Genomic DNA, 20,913 nt, shown 5'->3' with positions numbered 1-20,913 from the left:
CTGGGTGTGTGTCTACATGTCTATGTGCAACTTTGCCTTCGGTGCAAGTTTCCCTGAAAGATGAGTTTTAGATCATAAAAGCACCAGAGTATCCACGTTGCACAGCTTCACTGTGGAAGATCCTGTGCCTTGGGGACAGCCCCATCCCTTTAACACCCATCGATCCCAGGGTTTCTGTGCTGGTCACATGGATTGGCAGAAAAGGTGAGAGCTTTGGCTGTGACGTTATCCAAGCCTGGGGTTTGCTAGACCTCAGGGAGCGCTGCCTCAGGTTGGCACGCGAACAATCTGCTGCTTTGTGTTCTGTAAGAAAAGCCAAGGTGCTGGCTTTTTCGCCTGTCCCCTTCATCTGTTTTGTCTCCAGAGCACTGCCCTGGGTGTCAGGGAGTGGGAAGGGCACAAGGTCCCATTTCAGTTTCCATGGTTACTGTCTCCTCGCCCCGGGGCAAGGGCCTGGTTCTCTTGGCCAACCAGAGTCTAGGAGTTCTCAGAGTGCTTCCTACCATTTAATTGGCATCCACATCTATTATTGATTCACCATGCAGGCTACTATTTATTTTTAAATCCTTACTGCAAAAGACAAGATTAAATGAATGCAATTGGAAACTATTATGCTTAGTGAAATAAGTCAGTCCCCAAAAGACAAATATGTGTTTTCCTTGATCTGTGTTAACTAATTCACAGTGTACAAAAAATATAATAATCTATTGGTACGAGAGTGACACTCTGGGATTTTTGATTATTGTATAGTGCCTTTTTTTCCCTAAAGATTTATTTATTTTTATTGAAAAGTCAGATATACAGAGAGGAGGAGAGACAGAGAGGAAGATCTTCTGTCTACTGATTTATTCCCTAAGTGGCGGCAACGGCCAGAGCTGAGCCAATCTGAAGCCAGGAGCCAGGAGCCTCTTCTGGTTCTCCCTCGTGAGTGCAGGGTCCCAACCATCCTCTACTGCTTTCCCAGACCACAAGCAGGGAGTTGGATGGGAAGCAGGGCCACCGGGATTAGGACCAGCACTCATATGGGATCCTGGCATGTGTTAGGCAAGAACTTTAGCCTTTAGGCTACCACACCGGGCCCTTGTACTGCCTTTTTAAAAGTGTGTGTGTGTGTTTAAGATTTATTTTCATTTTATTGGAAAGTAGAGTTACATAGAGAAGGAGTGACTGAAAGACCTTCCATTTGCTGGTTTACTTCCCAAATGGCCGCAGTGGCCACAGATGAGCTGATCTGAAGCCAGGAGTTCCTTCTGGGTCTCCCATGCGGTTGTAGGGTCCCAAAGCCTTAGGCCATCCTCCACTGCTTTCCCGGGCCACAGCAGGGAGCTGGATGGGAAGTGGAGGATGCGGGACTTGAATTGGTGCCCCTAGGAGTTGCCAGCACCAAAGGTAGAGCTTAGCCTACTGTATCAGCACCAGCCCCCTGGCCTTTGCTTATCTACCCGAGGAGCAGGAGATTTTTGTAATATGTCATTTGTTGGCTTTATTTTTCTGTTTTTTGTTATTATTGTAAATTATTTCTTGCCATTTGTTGATATCATCAACTAATGGAGAGTCATGTTGTGAAAAAGTAAATAAATACCTAAAATTTAAAAAATAAACGTAAATAGCATGTTGCCTAGACACCATGCATGCAAATGTACAAAGAGGTTGCTTGCTGGTGTAAGGCTGCTAACCCCTGTATGTTGCCCTAAGCTTGTGGTGAGTTCCGATTCAACAGTGCATGTGGCAGCTCATTAAGCATTCCAATGAATATATCATTGCTATTAAGGTTGTTTCCTGCAGGGAATTTGCTGTTAAGAAAGCATGGGCCAATGATGGTCTTGCTGTAGTGAGGATTTCTTTGAAGAAGTAATAACAAGTGAAGGAGATGACGCACTGCAGGCAGAGAGGTTAACACGGCAGCATCGTTGGCCAGCGTGTCGTTTCTCCTTGCTTTCCTTCTCCCTGGCCTCACATGATTACAGTTGGGGGGGAAAAATCCAGGCAGAATTTCTGCTCAAGACATTTTTTTTTTCACTGCTATAAATGTAACCTACTTTTTTGGGGGCTTTGCCAAGCCTGTTAAAGCAAAGCTATTTCTAATTTAAAGGCTTATTAGCAAAATATATAGAACATGATTAATATTTGATAAGGTCAGGCTGCCGTTTTGCTGGTGGATTATAACAGACTTTAACCTCTTGTTTAAAAATGTACTTTTGGCTTCTCTGTCTCCAGCAATAATCTGGTGTCTGTGTATAGAGAGGAAAAGAATGCTGTAGGCAACTCAATATCATAGAGAACCCTAAAAGTCACATTTATTTTCTTAGGTGATTGTTTACTCTGTAGGACACAGGTAGTCCAATTCATGAATTTTACTTATGTTAGATTTATTTTTATTCTTTTTTAAGAAAACAGAGTTATAGTTGTACTGTTATGTTGAGCTTGTGTTAAAAAGGATAGGTTTTTTGAAAGTTGACTGTTTAAAAAGATGGATATGGGGGCCCGGCGCGGTGGCGCAGTGGTTAAGGTCCTCGCCTTGCACACCCGGGATCCCATATGGGCGCCGGTTCTAATCCCGGCAGCCCCGCTTCCCTTCCAGCTCCCTGCCTGTAGCCCGGGAAAGCAGCCGAGGACGGCCCAAAGCTTTGGGACCCTGCACCCGCGTGGGAGACCCGGAAGAGGCTCCTGGCTTCGGATCGGCATAGTATCGGCTGTTGCGCTCACTTGGGGAGTGAATCATCGGATGGAAGATCTTCCTCTCTGTCTCTCCTCTCTGTATATCCGCCTTTCCAATAAAAAATAATAAATCTTTAAAAAAAAAAAAGATGGATATTTTGGAATTCTAGTTCTTAACTGGTTAGGTACACTGCTTATATTGTGAGAGCACACAATCTAGGTCTGACTTTTTTTTTTTTTTGCTTTTAGGAATTGCAATTAAAAAAAATCTGTAAAAGGCTAACATGTAATACTTGTATATTTGTAAGGGACCCAATTCAACTTTTCTCAATCCAGTCTTTTTATTTGGAGCCTACCAGCCCTCCTCTTCAGGTTAATTATGCAGTGTATCATTTTACATCTTCCTGAGCTACAGTCACCCTCACTATGTGGTCCAAATCATAACACTTGTTATTCATTTCACATCACCATTGGGAGTCATTGTCAGGGTGTGATTGATAGAAATAAATTTTAGTTGAAGGTTGAGAGTTTATTCAAATATAACACCCTGTTATGGTAACACGCTGATTCAAATGGCTGAGATTCGCAATCAAATGAGGAATTGAAAACTTGCTGTATTTAAACCCGTTGAATGGCTTCATCTGTTCTCTAAATAAGGGCTGGTTATCACAGAGTTATAATTTTACCCCAGTACGGAACAATTACTGGGGAAGCACAGTGTAGCCTGACTTCAGATAAACCGATCTGAGCAAAGCAGATTAGCTGGTTGAGCCTGTGCAGGATTTGAAAACCAGAAGGCAGATACATGAGTATTCTGTGGGCTTTTGTGGCCTTGCGTCAGTTACCACTGATCCTGGATAATGCTTGGATTTTGAGAGAGGTAACACTTGTTAGTTAGGCTCATTTGACCGTCTGTCATCATATCTATAACAAGGGATTCATTTAGATGCTGTAAAAAAATGTTTTTGCTAGCATCTGTCTTGATTTTTCTAAGCATTATTTGCTACTTCTGGTCTTTGTGAAGAGAGAGAGGGATGTGATTTGCTCGTCTGCTAGTCTGAGGGGAAATGTACTGTGTTGATTTCCAGTTGTGGCCTCAACATCTACACCACAGACTCAAGGTCTTAACACATCTTTGTGCTTTCAGCCTAAATTCGTGTCTTGCAGAGGTGACTTTTAAGGCCACTGATCATAAGGCAAAGACTGAGATTTCTCAACTTTACAGTCACCCTCCATCTCAACTTTAGTAATTTGAAATTTTAAGTGTAATCTGTATAAAGACATTCTGCTTTTCTCTTCTAGATAAACTGAAGATTATTCATCAAGCACATAAATCAAAGGTACGTTAAATGGATAGAGTTGGTTGAATAAGTGAATCAGTGAATGAACATAAATTCTACATCTAAAATAGTTTGCATTATGAAAGCATTTTCTGTTTGGAAGGCATCCTTTCTATTGCTAATGGTTAAGATAGGTCCATGTCTTTACACCCTAATGCATCCCCATTGGATCAATGCCTTGACTGTAAAAAGTAAATCCAGAAGTGAAGCTAGGGTTGAAACAGATTGGACAAGAGGTGACAAGTTATTCCAATCGGGTGATAGGTATGGGGTGAGGAGGTTATTTTCCTATCCTGTAAGGCTTCTAGGTGTGAAATTCTTCTGCAACAACTTAAAAGGAAAATTCACTTAAAAATTTGAAGAAAACACAAAATTCCAGAATAGTTCAGAATAGAGAACATCTTTCTAAGCATGATTAGAAGATGAGTGACTGTGGCTGGTGTGATGGCTCAGCAGGATAATCCTCAGCCTCTGGCATCTCATGTGGGCATCAGTTCCAGCTGTGGCTGCCCCACTTCCAATCCAGCTTTCTGCCAGTGGCCTGGGAGGACAACAGAGGATGGCTCAGGTCCTTGGACCCTGCACCTACAGGGAGGCCCAGAAGAGCTTCTGGCTCCTGGGTTCTAATTGGCTGAGTTCTGGCCATTGCAGCCATTGCAGCCATTTGAGGAGTGAACCAGTGGATGGAAGATCTCTCTTTGCCTGTCCTTCTCGCCGTAAATCTGCCTTTCAAATAAAAATGAGTAAATCCTTAAAAAGGAAAGAAAACAGAAACTCCCAAAGATGGATGCATTTTGCTTAATAAATTAACAGAAATTTACTTAACACCATCGATTTAAAGGAAAAAGAAAAGAAAAGTAATATAAGAAAAATCAAGGAACAGATGAAAAGAGATAATTCTCTCTTTTTGTTATTTTTTTCTATTTCTATTTCCCCTATCCACTGCCCCAATTTCCTTTACCTGACTGATTTTCCCCATATTGTTACAATAGTATAGTCTTTCATAAGTAGTCGTAAGTCCATCAGTCAGTTATTTAAGTGTGTTCTGACATTGCTGATACAGAAAATGCCACACAGTCCAGCATCCTATTGTCAAGCTATATCCAACAGTTTCATTGGGAGTCCATCTTTGATTTGAAAGTAGAGATGCACACTGAATTGTATTTTCACATCTGGATTTGACAGTATCTATTACACAGTTACTGTGCATTCCCTTAAATGAGAAGTCATGAAACAAACTCAACAACAGGAATAAAGTTAAAACAAAAAATTAACAGCACCATGGAGTTAAGTAACATGCTACTGAATAACCAATGTGTCGATGAAGAAATGAAAAGAAATCACAAAAACTTCTTGGAGAAAATGTTGCTGCTGTGTGATCTGTGAGTCAGTGAAGAACTTAATAAATTGAGAAAAAAAAACTACTTAGAAGAAATGAAAATAAAAACAATAACAAAACCCTTGGGTTGCAGCAAAAACAGTGTTAAAGGGTTATTGATCTCATAATTTGCATGAAAGTTGCCTTATATCAGAGAGGACATATGGTATTTGTCCTTCTGGTATTGACTTATTTCACTGAGCATAATGGTCTCTGGTTGGGACCATTTGGTTGCAAATGGTATAATTGCATTCTTTTTAATGACTGAGTAGTGTTCCATGGAGTAGATGTACCACAGTTTCTTTAACCCCTCCTCTTTTGACAGGCATCTGGGTTGTTTGCATGTGATTGCTATTGTAGATTGTACTGCTGTACATATAGGATTACAGATTTCTTTCTCATTTACAGTTTTCGTTTCTTTTGGATATATTTCTAGGAGCAGGATAGCTGGGTCATATGGCAGGTCAATTTTCAGTTCTCCAAGCACTCTCCATACTGATTTCCACAGTGGTTGTACTAGCCTACACTCCCACTAGCAGTGAAGGACAGTAGCTTTCTCCCCATGTCCACACCAGCAGCTGTTGTTTCTAGAGTTCTGAATGTGAGCCAGTCTCACTGGAACTAGATGTATCTCCCTGAAGGCTAGGGAGCCTGAGCATCAAAGAGATATTTCTCTGACTTACAGAAAAGGCTTAATTCCCTTAGTATGTAAAGATATTCTTTAACTCTAATAGATGCATTATCCTGCAACTCTATTCAGTCTCACTCCTAAGAAAGTACCTGCTAATTAACACCTGCATCTGTCAGTCTGGCTGAGAGCAAGGGATTGGCCAGCTGGCTGTGCTGGCAAAGGTCATGAAAACAGACACTCTGCCAACTGGTAGCATAGAGTGGATTGGTGCTGCCATCTTGGAGAGTAACCTGGCAACATCGGTCAAAATGATAGGTCACGTGTCATTCCTGACCCAGCAGCTTTCCTTGCAGAAGTCAGTCTGGGGCTGCAGCTTACACATGTGCCACATGGTGAGTGCAGCACCCTTTCTGGAAACAAGCTGTATGTTCATAGAAAGGACTGTGTGTGTGTGTGTGTGTGTATCCTCAAGATGAAAAATGCCGTAGCCCTGATGAATGATGGGGCAGCTCTTTCCAACAGTGATTTTTAGGTGTATTTATTATGACAGAAAAACTAATAAGACTTTAGCACATGGCATAGAATGTGCTGCTGTATGTGTGAAAATTGTTTTACAGTCACATTCCTGCCAGTGTGACACATGCAGAGGCCTCTGCCGGAGGATGCACAGGAATTGGTTTTCCCTCATCTAGCCATGTTCACGGATAGTGGCACTAAGATTAGGTGTATTTCAGTGAAAAAAGGATTGAAGGATTTTTTTGAAGGGTTTTGTGAAATCCCCTTGTAGACGCAGCTTCAAAGAGGTTTCCCGAGCTTGCCTAGCGCCCTCTCCTGCGTGTTCAGAGAGCTGGGTGTTATGGTTTATGGTGCTTTTCCTGAAGTTTTTCTTTTGATCATCTGAATTCCATGGAGCGCAGATCTACCTATTCCCTGGTGACTGCATCCCATGGGCCCTGTCTTCCAGAACTTGGCGGCTAGCTGGCCTCTCTGTTGCCTGTCTGAGCCACATGCTAAAAATAGAACACATTGCTAAACAGCTGCCTTCTGGTTGACAGGTGGTACCACATGCCCAGCTAGTGGTCACCTCTGTGAGCTATTCCAGGACAGCAAGCAACTCCAAATGTTCTCCCGCCCTTAGGCTGTTTTAACTGTACTCATGAATATCACTGGGAAGGCAACTTATCCACCCCTACACCCAGTCACACAGAGAGACAGCACAGGTTGCATGACCTGGGACCTAAGGCTTGGGGACGGCTGTTAGAGAACATGGATATTGTTCTTGTCTCTAATATTCAGAGGGCAAGAACATGACCCCGGGTTCCACTGGCTGAGTAGTGGCCATGGATCCTGGGCCGGGACTTCAACCTTTCTGATTCCTTCTGTGTTGTTGTGAGGGGGGCAGCTCAGTGATCCCTAACACTGTGAGAGCCTTCTGTGGGACCATGTTGAGGGGATGGGAGAACAGGGATTCACATACACCTCCTCCTATGTCGTCCTCATCACTCCTGTCCTGAAATGAGGAAAAGTGAGTTTGAAAGAGGTGATCTTCTGCATTCGAACCCATGTCTAACTGTAGAAGCCCACTGTGTAACCCCGCCCTTCCAGGGTCTCCCCGGATGTGCACTCAGTAGGTGTGTGCTGTGTGGGGTGGCTCCTCAGGGAGAGTAGAATGTGCCCTAGTTTATTACTGTGACTCCAAGTAGCAGCTCTATCTCTTTGGAAAGTGCTGCCAATTGTGAGGACGCTTTCATACATTCACAGAAAAAAATGAATTTAAGTTATTATTTTAGTGGCAGAAAATTGGGAAATGCACACATAGGGAATGCATATTATGAGAACACAGCACATGAGTTTTGAAAACCTTTTGTCCTGATGCCAGCACAGTAGCCTAGTGGCTAAAGTCCTCACCTTGCATGCTCTGGGGTCCAATATGGATACCATTTCGTGCCTTGGCTTCTCCACTTCCCATCCAGCTCCCTGCTTGTGGCCTGGGAAAGCAGTAGAGGACAGTCCAAGGCTTTGGGACCCTGCACCCAAATGGAAGACCTGAAAGAAGCTCCTGGCTCGTGTCTTTGGATTGGCACTTCTGGCTGTTGTGGCCACTTGGGGAGTGACCCAATGGACAGAAGGTCTTTTCTCTGTCTGTCCTTCTCTCTGTAAATCTGACTTTCCAATAGAAATAAATAAATCTTTGAAAAAGGGAAATCTTTTGTCCCATGGTTTACTTTTCATTCCATATTTTGTTTAAGATTTAGTTATTTTTATTTGAAAGGCAGACTTTTACGGAGAGAGATGGAGAGACAGGGAAGGTCTTCCATCCACTGGCTCATTCCCCAAATGGCTGCAACAGCCAGAGCTGAGCTGGTTCAAAGCTAGTAGCCTAGAGCCCCTTTTGGGTCTCCCACATGGGTGCAGGGCACAAGCACCTGGGCCATCCTCAGCTACTTTCCCAGGCTATAAGCAGAGAGCTGGATCAGAAGTTGAACAGCCAGGAAGGACATGGACTGGCACCTGTACGGATGTCAGCCCCTTCGTTCCATTCGCCCATGATCTTTTAGATGTATTCTTGAGTAAAAACCAATATAAATACCATTTAGACGGCTGATGATCTTTCTTTTTTAGACGAACGACCTTGTGGTGAGCCTGGAAGATGATGACAGACTCCTGCTGGAAGAAGCAAGCACTCTGAAAGCAGCCGGCATTGGTGAGCCAGAGGCCTGGGCTACAGGAGGGACTCCTCATCTTGCCAGCCTGTGCCTCATGGCCTGGCAGGCGATAGTTGCACATATGCCCCATGATGGTGCTCTTAACCCTGTCCCATCACATTCAGAGGAGGTTGAAGGTGGGAGTGTGTGTTAGGATGGATCACTCGACCCAGAAGAGTGGAAGTCTATTCTCCACACAGGCAGGATGCAAATCATTCTTTCCAGAAAGTTCTTTCAGAATTGTGCAGAGGCTCATTTTCAGTGATTGACAGGTCATTGCACCACATTTGCTTTATCTTGCCAGGGTCACTTAGGCTGATGGGTTGTGAGAAATGGGCACAGTAGAACCCACATGGATGATGAAATGGGGCGTTGTTTGTAGGATATGCAGTGTGGGTCCTGATGCTCATCTGAGTCACTCAGGGCCGACAGTGGCAGGGAATTTAAACCAGAGGCCTTTATGCAGGGGGAAAATGACCTGATGGAACCCTCTAGCCTGGATCCTGCATTGGCTCTGTTTGGAAGAATTGCTGTGTGACATGTCCTGTGACCATTAGATGTCACTGTTATTCTACTTTCAGGGAACACCTGAAACAATCCCGCGAAGGAAGCAGTGATGAGCTGAGCTGTCTGAGAAGGGCAAGGGCCTGCACCCATCACACAGCTCTGTGGGCAGTGGCCACAATGGGTGTCACAAATCTCATGTTTGTCAAAGGTATTGATGTATATAGTCAAAAAGCTCTCAAAGTGTGGCCCCATTGGGAAGCGTTTCTGCTTTTTGATAGATGTTCTGTTGAGTTCCTTTAACAAAAATGTTTTTGAGCCCAGGACAATGGCTCAGTTGTCTAAATCCTCATCTTGCAAGCGCAGGGATCTCATATGGGCATGGGTTCGAGTTCTGTCTGCTCCACTTCCCATCCAGCTCCATGTTGATGATCTGGGAAGGCAGTAGAGGACAGCTCAAAGCCTTAGGACCCTGTACCCACATGGGAGACCCTGAAGAAGCTTCTGGCTTTGGATTAGCTCAGTTCCAATTGTTGTCATTTGCAGAGTGTATCAGTGATGAAAGATCTTTCTCTCTGTTTCTCTTTCTCTGTGGATCTGCCTTTCCAGTAAAAAAAAAAATAAATCAAAAATTTATTATCTATTTACTTATTTAAAAAGCAGAGTAAAGGGGTGTGGTGGAGCTCTAGAGAGAAAAAGAGATCTCCCATCAGCCAACTTACTCTGCAGCAGACCGTAACAGCTAGATCTGGACCGGGCTGAAGCCGGGAGCCAAGAACTCCATCCTGGCCTCGGACCCAGCACTTGGGCCAAAGCACATTCATAAAGAGCTGGGAGAGAAGCAGAGCAGCCAGGACTCAAACCAGTGCTCTGAAATGGGATGTTGGCATTCCCAGGCCTCGGTTTAGCCTGCTGCGCCAGCACACCAGCCCCTGTGACGTTCCTTTAACCACACAAGTCAGGAATTCACTTCCAAATGATTCGTGTGACTAACTTGAATTATTGGCATGCATCTTCCCATTTAAATGGGATTTAAAATAACATGCTGTGAAATCTTAGACTTATTTTCCGTGATACTAGAATTTGTTTCTTCTCTATTATGAATATCTAAGGTTGGTTGTTCTTTAAGAACAGTTTTTCATTTTGCATTTGTTTCTTCAAATGCTCTTTTTTTTCTTACAGCAGGTAGCACCTGTGTTATTGAGACACATCAGCAACAATGACTCTAACAGACTGTCATCAGTGTAGGAAATGACAGCTTCTTGAAAAGACTGAAAAATCCAAAAACAAACCCAGAAAGATAAGCAAAAGTTTCTATCGACTGAGGGAATAGCTAAGATAGGAAAAATGTTTTTATCTTACAAATAATTATAGGAATACACATTAGAAAGCATTTTGTGTAATATAATCTGGTGATTAAGAATTAGAGTTCATGGGGGCCCTTGTTGTGGCATAGTAGGCTAAGATTCTGCCTTCAGTGCTGACATCCTGTGTGGACACCTGGTCCTGTCCCAGTAGCTCCACTTCCAATCTAGCTCTCTGCTGATGGTCTGGGAAAGTGGTGGAGGATGGCTTGAATTCTTAGGATCTTGCCTTAGGAACTTGCCTCAGGTAGGCTCCTGGCTTCTGGTTTTGGATCATCTCAGATCTGGCCATTGTGGCTATTTGGGGAGTGAAGCAGAGGGCTGCAGATCTCTGTCTCTCTCCTTCTCTTTGTAACCCTGCCTTTCAAATAAAAATGAAATAAATCTTTAAAAAAAAAAAAGGCCTTAGAACTCAGGGACTGGCATTGTGTTGTAGTTTGAACCTCTGTCTGTGATGTTGGCATCCCAGATGGGCACTGGTTCAAGTCCCAATTTGCTCCACTTCCAGTCAAGCTCCCTGCTAATGCGCTTGGGAAAGTATTGGAGAATGGCCCTAGTGCTTGGGCCCCTGCTACTCATGGTGTGCTGGGCACTGGCGTCAGCTTGGTGCAGCCCTGGCTTTTGTAGTCCATTTGGGAAGTGAATCAGTGCGTGGAAAAATTCTCTGTCTCCTCTCTATGTAACTTTGCCTTACCAACTTGAATATATATAATAAAATCTTAAAAGAAGGATCAGTGTTTACAGGCAGTGTGTGTAGTTCAACCCGTGATTGTTGTTCTCTCCTGGCTGGGTGACCTTGGGAACGCCTCAGTTTTCATGAGATTAGCAAGGGGAAGGAGAAGGGTGACATCCGAGGGAGTTCCTGAGGGAATGGCCGTCATGCTGTTACCTGGTGCTCTCTGCAGGCCTGGCTGCATGTTCTGTCCTACCTGTGCCAGCAGGAGGATGCTTCCTCAGCTAGGAGGCTGATGAGCCTTCCGAGGAGGGGACCTGGGCTCGCTGGCGCCTGGCCCGATTGTGAGTTGCTAGTATAGTGTTCTGCTTCTTAATTAAAACTTTTGGCATTCTTTTACATTGATTTGGGAAGCAGAGAGACAGAGAATGTAATCATCTTCTGGTTCCCCAAGTTTCCACAGCGGCCAAGGCCAAAGCCAGCAGCCAGGACGCAGTCCAGGTCTCCTATGTAGATGGCAAGGACTCAGTCTCCTGAGCCATCACTGCTGGACCAGGGTCTGCACTGACAGGAACCTGGAACTCCGGATTTGGAGCTGCGAGTCAAACACAGATAGTCCAGTGTGAGGTGTAGGCACCTCAGCCAGTAAGCTGGACAGATTCTGAAGGCAGAATACGTTGTGTGACACATCGTTGTTTAAAGATAGGTGTTTGTATTGACATTTTTGTGTGTGTTTGTGAGGGGAAAGATCCTACACAATAATTCTAGAAATGGCTTCTCAACGTAGTACCATTGTCCATACTGGATTTTTCCCCCTAACTTCTCTGTTTTATTGAGCTGTTATAATTTGAAGCCATTTCTCTCTACCGTTTGCATGTATTCCTTGTAGTAAAACCAACTTTTTATAAAAAGAACAAAGCCCCTGAGATTAGGGAAAACTGCTTGAGTTGAGCCTGTGCTTTTGGCCTGCTCTGTGATGTGTAAGTCTCTTAGCCTCTCTGAACCTTGTTTTTGTAAAAACATAGAAACAAACCAACAAAAGGGAATAGTGTTAACTATTCCAGGAGATTGTTCTAAGTAAGGATTGAGTAAGAGTGGAGGCATCCGGAACAGTGCAGGCAAAAGGTCCTTGAGGATTTCTTGTTTTAATTGGAAATCATCAGGAGAAGGCAATTGGCAGCTAAAAAACATATGTATTTATTCATTGTGTTTGAAGAACAGAAAGAAGTACTTCCTGCTAGTTCACTCCTGAAATGCCTGTGGGGCTGGGCCAATCCAAAGCCGACGGCCAGGATTGGCCCAGGTCTCCCATACGGGTGTGGGGACCCAACTATTGAAGCCGTCACCTGCTGCTTCCCAGGATCTGCTTTAGCAGGAGGCTGGAATTGGGAGTGGAACTGGCACTCAACCCCACGTGCTCCAATACAGGATGTGGGCAGCCTTTATTGTTGCCTGCCTCTGGGCAAATATTTTGAATTTATTAAACATTGACCTGGTGGTCTCATTGTTGTTTATTTTAGGTTAACTTGTTGTTTCTTTGTTTGTTTGCTTTTGTTTTACTTTTTTTTTCAGTGATGTTTACATAGTCAATCAGAATAGGAAGGGTCTAGGGCTAGGGAGAAGTGGTTGTGATGATTGTTTCCTGGCTTTCTATTTCTTTCCCATTTCTGGGGAAATGCAATCCAGGACCTGCGGATCCCCCACCCCTGGGGCTCATGGATCTGGCCCCCTCCACATAGGCGGGCTCAGTGACCTGGACCAGGAGACCTAGGCCCCCTCAAGCCTCCTACCACTGGGGCACATGGATCCAGCATCCACCGTGCAGGTGAGCCCAAGGACTTGGGCTCTGCTGGACCCCTGTCCCTGGGCTCATGGACCTGGCATCCAACACCCCCAGACTGACTTGGCTCATCTTGCCTTGGTGCAAGCTCCAGTGGTGCTTCAGTCTAGTTCAATCCAACCTGACCCCAGTTCTAGCTTGTGCTGGTTGGTGCTGCAGCCTAGCCTTTCCCAGTCAGCCCTCAGTCCCGGCTGCAGTGTGAAATGGCTGGTGATGTGTCCCTGTTTGGCCCCTCCTGCATGCCATCCTGATTCTCGATCTGCCAGTGGATGTTATGAACTGGCCTGGCCCACCCCCTGACCTGACCCACATGTATGCTGGCTGGTACTTAACCTGATCTGGTCTGGGCTACTCCTTGCCTTGGTTCTAGTGCTTACCTGCAGGGACTGCAACCTTAGAAAGGAGTTCGCTAAGCTCCTTTATCTGGTCTCCTCCTAGTGGCACATCTTGCACATACTGGAGGGTCCCGGGCCCAGGTTGGCTTTGTGTACTTCTTGTCTTAGCAGGAACAGTGTTTTGCCCAATTGGCCCATACCCTTTCCGATTCTTACTGTTGAGTGTTACAGCCCTTCCACACCTGGCCCGTACCTAAACACAGCTCTCACATGGTTCAGCAGGAGCCAAGACCTAGCCCAACCCATTCTACACCCACCCTGACTCTCACGAATACCAGTGGGTGCTGGAATTAGCCCAGCCCAGCCCTCCCCAGACCCAGGCCCCACCCATGCCGAGGGAAATTGCAGCCGTGCTCAGCCCAGGACGATGCACCAATTCTGGCTCTTACGTTCACCAATGTAGAATTCCAACCCATCCAGGGTATCCCTTTAGATCCCCAACCAGGCCTATTCTCAGCCACAGTTCTTGTGTTTGCCAATGGGGATTGCTGTTCCACATAGGTGAGCCCACATATTCTGCAGGTTCTACAACCAGACCTGATTCACTCACATATTTGTCAACCTCATAGCTCAACCTCGCAGTGCCTGTTCCCTTTTCTGACACTCTCTGGTGGATTCCATATTGTAGCCCTTCAAGTAGAGTGGCCTTGTCTTTGGAAGTTCCAGAGAAGTTATTCCTCACCTGGACATAAACCCCAAGATCCCTGCTAATTCCCACCTGTGCCAGCTCCCAGACTCCCTGTAAATCCACACCCCTAAGTTCCCAGAGCACATTGCTGGGTGGCCTGTGAGCTTGGCCCAGCACCGTTGGTATCTCCAGGCCACCTGGCCAAGATTCCCCCAGCAGCAGCTATGTAACTGGGAAGGTTGCACACTCATGCATCCAGCTCAGGCTCACCTGAGCTCCCCTCATCAAGATGATAGTGGTATGCGGAGCTTGGGTCCTGTGCCTGCTCAGAGATCCACCCACACACACAGTGTGAGTACCGTGGGAGAAGCAATTTCTCAGATCTCAGGACAAGCTCAGGATTTGCCCACTGGTCTCAGGACAAGCTCAGGATTTGGCCAGAGCTAGGATCCCAAGCATTGAGCCTGACTTGGCCCAGATTTCCTGATTGGCAGCCATGTGGCTGGGAGAGTCGAGGACCTGTGCCTCCAGCTCGACTCACCTGAGCTCCGCCCTAGGCTGAGTTGGTTTTAATGGAACATCTATGAATTGGAGAATCAGATCCTTTGTTTTTGTCATTCTTATTTGACTTTTTAAGAGTTATTTATTTATGGAATGACAGAGTTACACTCTCAGTCTCATGTAGACACACACACACACACACACACACACACACACATACACGCACAGAATTTTCCTTCTGCTCGTTCACTCCCCAAATGGCCTCAACAGCCAGGTCAAGGTGAGGTGGAAGCCAGGAGCAGGGAGCTTCTTCCAAGTCTCTCAATGTGGGAGCAGGGGCCCTAGTAGTTGGGTCACTCTCCACTGCCTTCCCAGGCACATTAGTAGGGAGCTGGATTGAAAGTGGAGCAGCTGGGGACTTGAATCAGCACCCATATGGGATGCCAGCACTGCAGACAGAGGCTTTACTGACTACACCACATTGTCAGCCCCTGTCATTCTTGTTTGAAGGTCACAAGACTTTGATCAACACCAAATCCTGTTCACAGCTCTCCACTCACTTCAGGGTGGCCCGGGATTTCCAGCCCACCCTCCAACCCTTGGCCGTGGGCAACAGTCTCTCCCTGCCAGCAGCTCTTTCCTCTTAGTTGCCGAGAGTGGTGATACATACCCTGGGGGACGAGGCCAGGCTGTGCCTTGGGAAGGAGACAAGTGTCCGCAGAGAGCAACAGAACGTTCTAAACTGGAGTCGAGCGGTCGGAGTGGCACTTGGAGTGTGAAATTTGTCTAGGGACCGTTCTGCGTCTTGATGTGGTGTCTGGTTGGGCATATGAGAGGTTTGAAAGAACGATTCGAAGGCATCACACTCTTCCTTCTTCACCACTTGTTCTCGCTGTGTGTAAAACTGTCGCTCCCCATCATTGCCAGTTGCTATGGGAATGATGCCAGTGTAACCGATTTATTAGGACTCTTGAGACCACAGGAGATGTGAAAGGAAAGCTGGGCTGTCAGAGGTGCAAGTTAGGGGAAGAAGCTTGTCTGAAGGTCTCTGTTCTCATGGAGAAATGCCCCTGTTTCTCCTCAGGCCTTTAATGTGCCCTGCAGGTTCATATCGCACAGCCCACACTCAACCTGGTAAAAATGATTGTTTGTGACTCAGTACTAAATACATACATTTTAAAAAATGACTTTTTGGAAGGAAGGAAGGAAGGAGATTTTTACCTAGAACCATTATTTATAATCTAAAGATTAAAAAAAGAAAAGAAAACCTTATTCTTAGCCATTAGTTTTAAGAGTCTATAAGTGCTAAATTTACAGGTAGGATGTTTTTTCCTTTCTAAGTGTTATTGGATCTTTTTATTTTCCTTGTTTTCCATCCTACTGCTCTTCAGGACTCAGAAACAATTGGTGGCAGTGAAAGTCTTGCCCAGCAGATTGTGTTGCGATGGGAGCTATTTTCAAACAAGATGCCAGCTGAGCCAAGCTGTGAGCGTTCCTGGTAGCCGGTCCTGTAATCACCCCAAGCTCCCGTGTGGTTTGTTTCCATTGTGCATCCTCGTTTCTATCATCTGCCCCTAGCCAGAACCTCCCCATTCACCTGGCACCTTCTGCCTGCCTGCATGCAACAGCTAATAGAGCAGGCTTCTCCGCTGTCAGGCTCCTGTTTTATTTGTGTTCCCTTAAGGATTTTTTTTTGTTTTTGTTGTTTTCATAACAATGGCACAGTCTGGTACCCGCAGCGTGAATGGCATGCGGGGAAATGGAGTAAAAAACAGGGTGTCAGGATGCACCCCCAAAGATGGTCTTTCCTTTTTTAACCTCCTTCCCCCTGCTCATCTTCCTGCCCACCCCCACCCCAGCCCCTGCCATACACGTAGGGTGGACATCACAGGCCGGTGCCTAGTTAATCAAAGGTCAGGTTTTCTTGTTTGTTTCCTTCCAACTCTCATTTAAACACTTCTCTGTCAGCTACTCCAAAGCAGGTGTATTTAGCATGCAGTCCTCCAAGCAGGTGCTTCCACCCAAGTCAGGTGTGGGACATGTAACAGGGCCCTGTTCCTCTTGGTAGAAAACTTGGAAGCACAACACAGTTGTGAGTGTGGCTTTGGAAAGATGTGGCAGTTAGGATTCCGTGAGATTTAGAAGGATGCAGTATATTCCTGGAGTAGAAGAAAGGGTGCAGTTTTGTCTTTTGGGTCTCAGGTTGGCACGGAAACCCCTCCCTATTCTCAATGTCCAGTTCGTCTACACCTGACACTCACAGCCTCCCTGATGGTGGATGACCTGTGCCATGAGCCATTGAACTGTCTGCGGTGTTCTTGCTCCAGAGCACAGAACTTGTGCCCTGTCCTACCTTGGTTCTTACCAGCAAGGCACAGGGCACCAAAGACAGATGCAATAAATCTTCCTCAACAGATGCATTTATTGAGATGGATCCATTGAGGGATTTAAATACATTACCATTTCTTAGGACTTCACACTTAAAATTGGTTTCTCTTCTTTTTAAAAATTTATTTATTTGTTATTTGATAATATAGTTCCATAGACTCTGGGATTTCTCTACTCCCCTCCTGAAGTCTGCCTGCCTCACCCCCCCACTGATTTCCCCTGTATCATTATAATAATGTAGTCCTTCATAAACAGCCATAAGGTCATCATTCAGCTATTTAAGCGTATCCTGACACTGTAAGTACGGGCAGTGGTAGAAAGTCCAGCATGCTATTGTCTTATACTTAGTTTTCTGTTAAAGGGATGTGCGTGTGTGTCCATCTGTCTGTCCCATTTGGCAGCATGATAGAATTAGTTTCATATCCAGAGTTTGCATGTCCTTCCCTGTGTTCATTTCATTTATCTTGAGTATCAGTATTAAAATGATCCACAAATGTATTTGGAGGGTTCTTAACTTGATTCCATTTGATAGGAGGACGAAGGGATGAAGTGGCAATGCATTTATTGGATTTTAGATTGCACATTCATTTCCGATTCCCACGCCAAGGCACTCCGCACCTGACTGCATCGGCGCCCGCAGCACATTTAATTTAAAATCTGGTACCCTGGGGGACCAGCACACTGTAGACTTCCGCAGGGGTTCTTCCCCAGCCATTTTTAAAGGAACCATTTGCAATCGAATTCTGGAAAGCAGGCATTTAAGGGCTAATGATGGCAAGAGTGATTATGTAGAAGTCTCCAGCATCATTTGTAATTTGTTTTCACTGAAGTCGAATGTCCTCAACACACAGAAATGATAAACACTTGAGGTGAGGGATGTGCCACTTACCCCGTCTGAGCCTCGTGCTCTGAAATAGCACCGTGTGTGCTGCTATACTGGGTCACCGTTCTGTGTCCACTAAAAAAACATAAAATGTTAAATCAGCAGCTCAGATTGCAATGTGACAGTCTACGAACAAAATATTCCTCTCAGATGTTTTCAGCAGTTGTATAGGTTTTTTTTTTAAATTTAAAAACATGAAATTTTCCTTCTCATGGAGGATTTCACCAAAGTTTAAAATCCACTTTGTGTTTGACTTGCAGATGTTCATGTTGACTTGTAATCATGTGTTTTCCAATTTGTTAAGAGTGAGAACTATTTTCATGAACCAGCAATATCGGAGCTTAACCCATATGTCAGTCTAGTTTTCCTGCCCCCCACAAAAAAGAAAATTAAAGAAAGCAATCATCTGATGATACAATTTGAGATGATCACTTGCTGAGCCTATATTATGAGAAATGGCATAAATGCTTTATATAGAGAACGGGCCTCTCTATAAGTTAATGAGACCTAGGAGACCTTGTCGGTGCTGGCTTCCAGTCAGCGTGTCCTGAGCCTGCTCTTCCCTGTGCAGGGGAGCTGCCCTCCGCCGCCTGAATTTCTCCAAAGGGGAAGACGCAAATGTCAAGTGCAGTAAGTGAACATTGTCACCATGCCTGGTGCACTGCTGTGCCAGCGGCCACATGCAGGTGCTGTGGGTAGATAGCACATGGCCGTGGAAGCCTTGCTCCTGCACTGGTGCGCACTCACTGTGAGAAGTTTGATTAGAATCACTGGCAGATGATCGAAGTGCACCCCCTGGGTGTGCCTACTTTCTTGGAAGGAAGCCTCCAGAGATTGCTGAGGAAAGGCTAGGCCACCATCTTGCAAGGTCCCCTTCTCAACATGTTACTGATGCTCGACATGTTATATGATACATGATGCATGGGTCGATGCCTCTTGCCCTTTTTTTGCAAGGCTCTTCTGCTGTAAACGCGAGTGTACAGTAAGTGTTTGCGCAGGGTGCAATTTGTGCCCCTCCCTCGCTCAAAGCGATGCGAGCTTGCAATCCGATTGTCATTGACTGTGATTAAATTTAATCTGGAAGATGTAGTGGAGTTGAAATGAGGCTTTGAGATGCCGCTTGATTGTATTTTCTTGTCTCAGCATTTGTTTGTGTTCTGTAATGAGCATGGGTGGCTTATGCCAGAGTGATATTAAATTTGATATTCTTTATTAAAAAAAAAAACCAGCAAAACCATTTCTAATGAAATGTCATGCTAATCTCTTTAATTTCCTTCCTTGGTGATAAGTTCTAATGGATGAGATGAAAGTGGCAAAGGAAGAGATGGGTGGTAATCCTTGGCCCCTTTTCTTATTATCCTATTTATTTGTCTTGAAGAGTTTTACTTGTCTGGCTCTCTGAGCCTATGTTAATTGAGCACTCAGTATTCATTACAAATAATCTTGTCTGTTTTCTCCTCAAGACTCCGAAGGCCCTTTTGCTCTTTCTGTAGAAGTCAAGCCGACTGTATTAACTTCTGGTTTAATTTAAAAAACCAATGCGGAACTTGTTGGTGCAACACCTTAAAGAATTGCATGTTTAATAATTGGAAGGCTTTCCATCAGCTCCGTCTCCAGCCTTGAATTAATAATGCTGCTGACTTTATTGTTTTAGAAGACTGAGTCCTTGACCCTGCTAGGTTGAAAGAATTGTGACTTGCTCTGAACTTTTGCGGGTCCTCTAGCTATGCCACTTGTCCCCTGCGAATAATTAGAGGCATTTGAAGGTATTGAGGTAGAAGCCAATTTGTATCTTTCACTTTGCATATTGTTGAAGCCTCATGAATTAGTCATGAGGAGGGCAAAAAATTAACTTCTTCAGATACAGATTTTGATGGGTCATGAGGGAGAATGTAAAGTGATCTGTAAAATATTCTACTGATCCTCTAAGTATTAAATTATTATACCTACAGGCTAATTTTGCTGGGGGAACGAGCCCTCCCACTTCAGAAATTGAGTAGTGTACTTAAAATAAAACCCAGGTTTGTTATTTTTCTGTATGGTAAAGGGGCAATTTGATGATTTCCTAAAGTCTAGATTTGGATGTTCACTCGAATTTACTTGTGGAGTGGGGGGGCATGTTCTTGCTCTTTGTTGCTTTTCAGTTGGTTGAGTTTGAGGGTCTTGAAAGCTGTCTCCCGGCCTCTCCCCAGGGGTCTGGTAGCATAGCGCAGCCCCAGCCCTGCTGTCGGCATGCAGGCCCTTCTCACGGAGGGACCCCGGGCAGGGCAGGTCGTCCTGCTTGCTTACCATTTAGTCTTACATGAACACTTTTTTTTTTCTCATTTCAGTTGTTTTTCTTTTTTTCCAGCCAGTGAGACTGAAGTTGCATTCTTCTGTGAAGAAGATTATAAGAACCACAAAGCTAATCCCGTTTCAGCCTGGTGAAGACCTCTCGAGGACTCCTTTCCGCAAACCTGGATTAAGCTCTTTATTCCACCAGTGAGTTTTGGAAATTGACAAATCTGGAAACAAAATTCATGCCAGGCCCTACCATGGGAGCTGAAGGCTGGTGATTTCCCTGCCTCTCTCTCTCTCTCTCTCTCTCTGCAGATCTCGTCCTTTGCTCTCCGTTTGCCTCTACTCCCCCTTCCACATTTCCTCTTGTAATACAGTGTATTATAAGAAAGCGGACTGATTTCCTGAAAGTGAAATAAAGCGGGATTCAGAGGCCAGCGTGGAATATTGATTTTTACAATGCACCTTGTTTGCTGGTGTTAGGAACTGCTTTGGTGATTTGTCTGTTGAGCCCCTGACAGTGGTCCCAAGGCTGAGGTCAAGCTGTCATGTGTGTGTGTGTGTGTGTGTGTGTTGTGTGTAGCTGTGGCTGCCCTTACATCTGGCGTGACTGTCGGCCATCTCCTGGCACAGGGATTGTGCAGTACACACTGCTAGGCATGGGAAGTTGATGGTGGGGAGGTTTTCTAGTGGAAAAGGGTCACTTTCTTATTTTTCGTTTCTCAGCCTATACAAATAGTATTGACAG

At 45.0% G+C, this 20,913-nt stretch overlaps 1 protein-coding gene across 5 annotated transcripts in view; it reads left to right on the top strand.

Annotated features, from left to right (window-relative positions):
• The window catches only part of CUNH2orf76 (chromosome unknown C2orf76 homolog), a 56,861-nt gene extending 36,262 nt beyond the window's left edge, over positions 1-20,599 (top strand). For 3 of the 5 annotated variants that reach the window (XM_040979122.1, XM_040979123.1, XM_040979124.1), the window contains 3 exons: positions 3,961-3,998; positions 8,630-8,711; positions 20,239-20,599. In XM_040979122.1, coding sequence (XP_040835056.1) covers positions 3,961-3,998; positions 8,630-8,711; positions 20,239-20,315 — 197 coding nt within the window. In that variant the 3' untranslated portion in view covers positions 20,316-20,599. The remainder of the gene's footprint in view (positions 1-3,960; positions 3,999-8,629; positions 8,712-20,238) is intronic. The other 2 variants (XR_005883705.1, XM_040979121.1) reach the window with 2 other exon arrangements.
• The last annotated feature ends 314 nt before the right edge of the window (positions 20,600-20,913 follow it).

This window comes from Ochotona curzoniae, unplaced genomic scaffold (genome assembly GCF_017591425.1).
Source record: "Ochotona curzoniae isolate NIBS_2020 unplaced genomic scaffold, NIBS_Ocur_1.0 contig_3037, whole genome shotgun sequence".
In the NCBI taxonomy this organism is placed as follows: Eukaryota; Metazoa; Chordata; class Mammalia; order Lagomorpha; family Ochotonidae; genus Ochotona; species Ochotona curzoniae.
The sequence above is the reverse complement of the archived record's forward strand: the minus strand, read 5'-3'. Positions and strand labels throughout refer to the sequence as shown.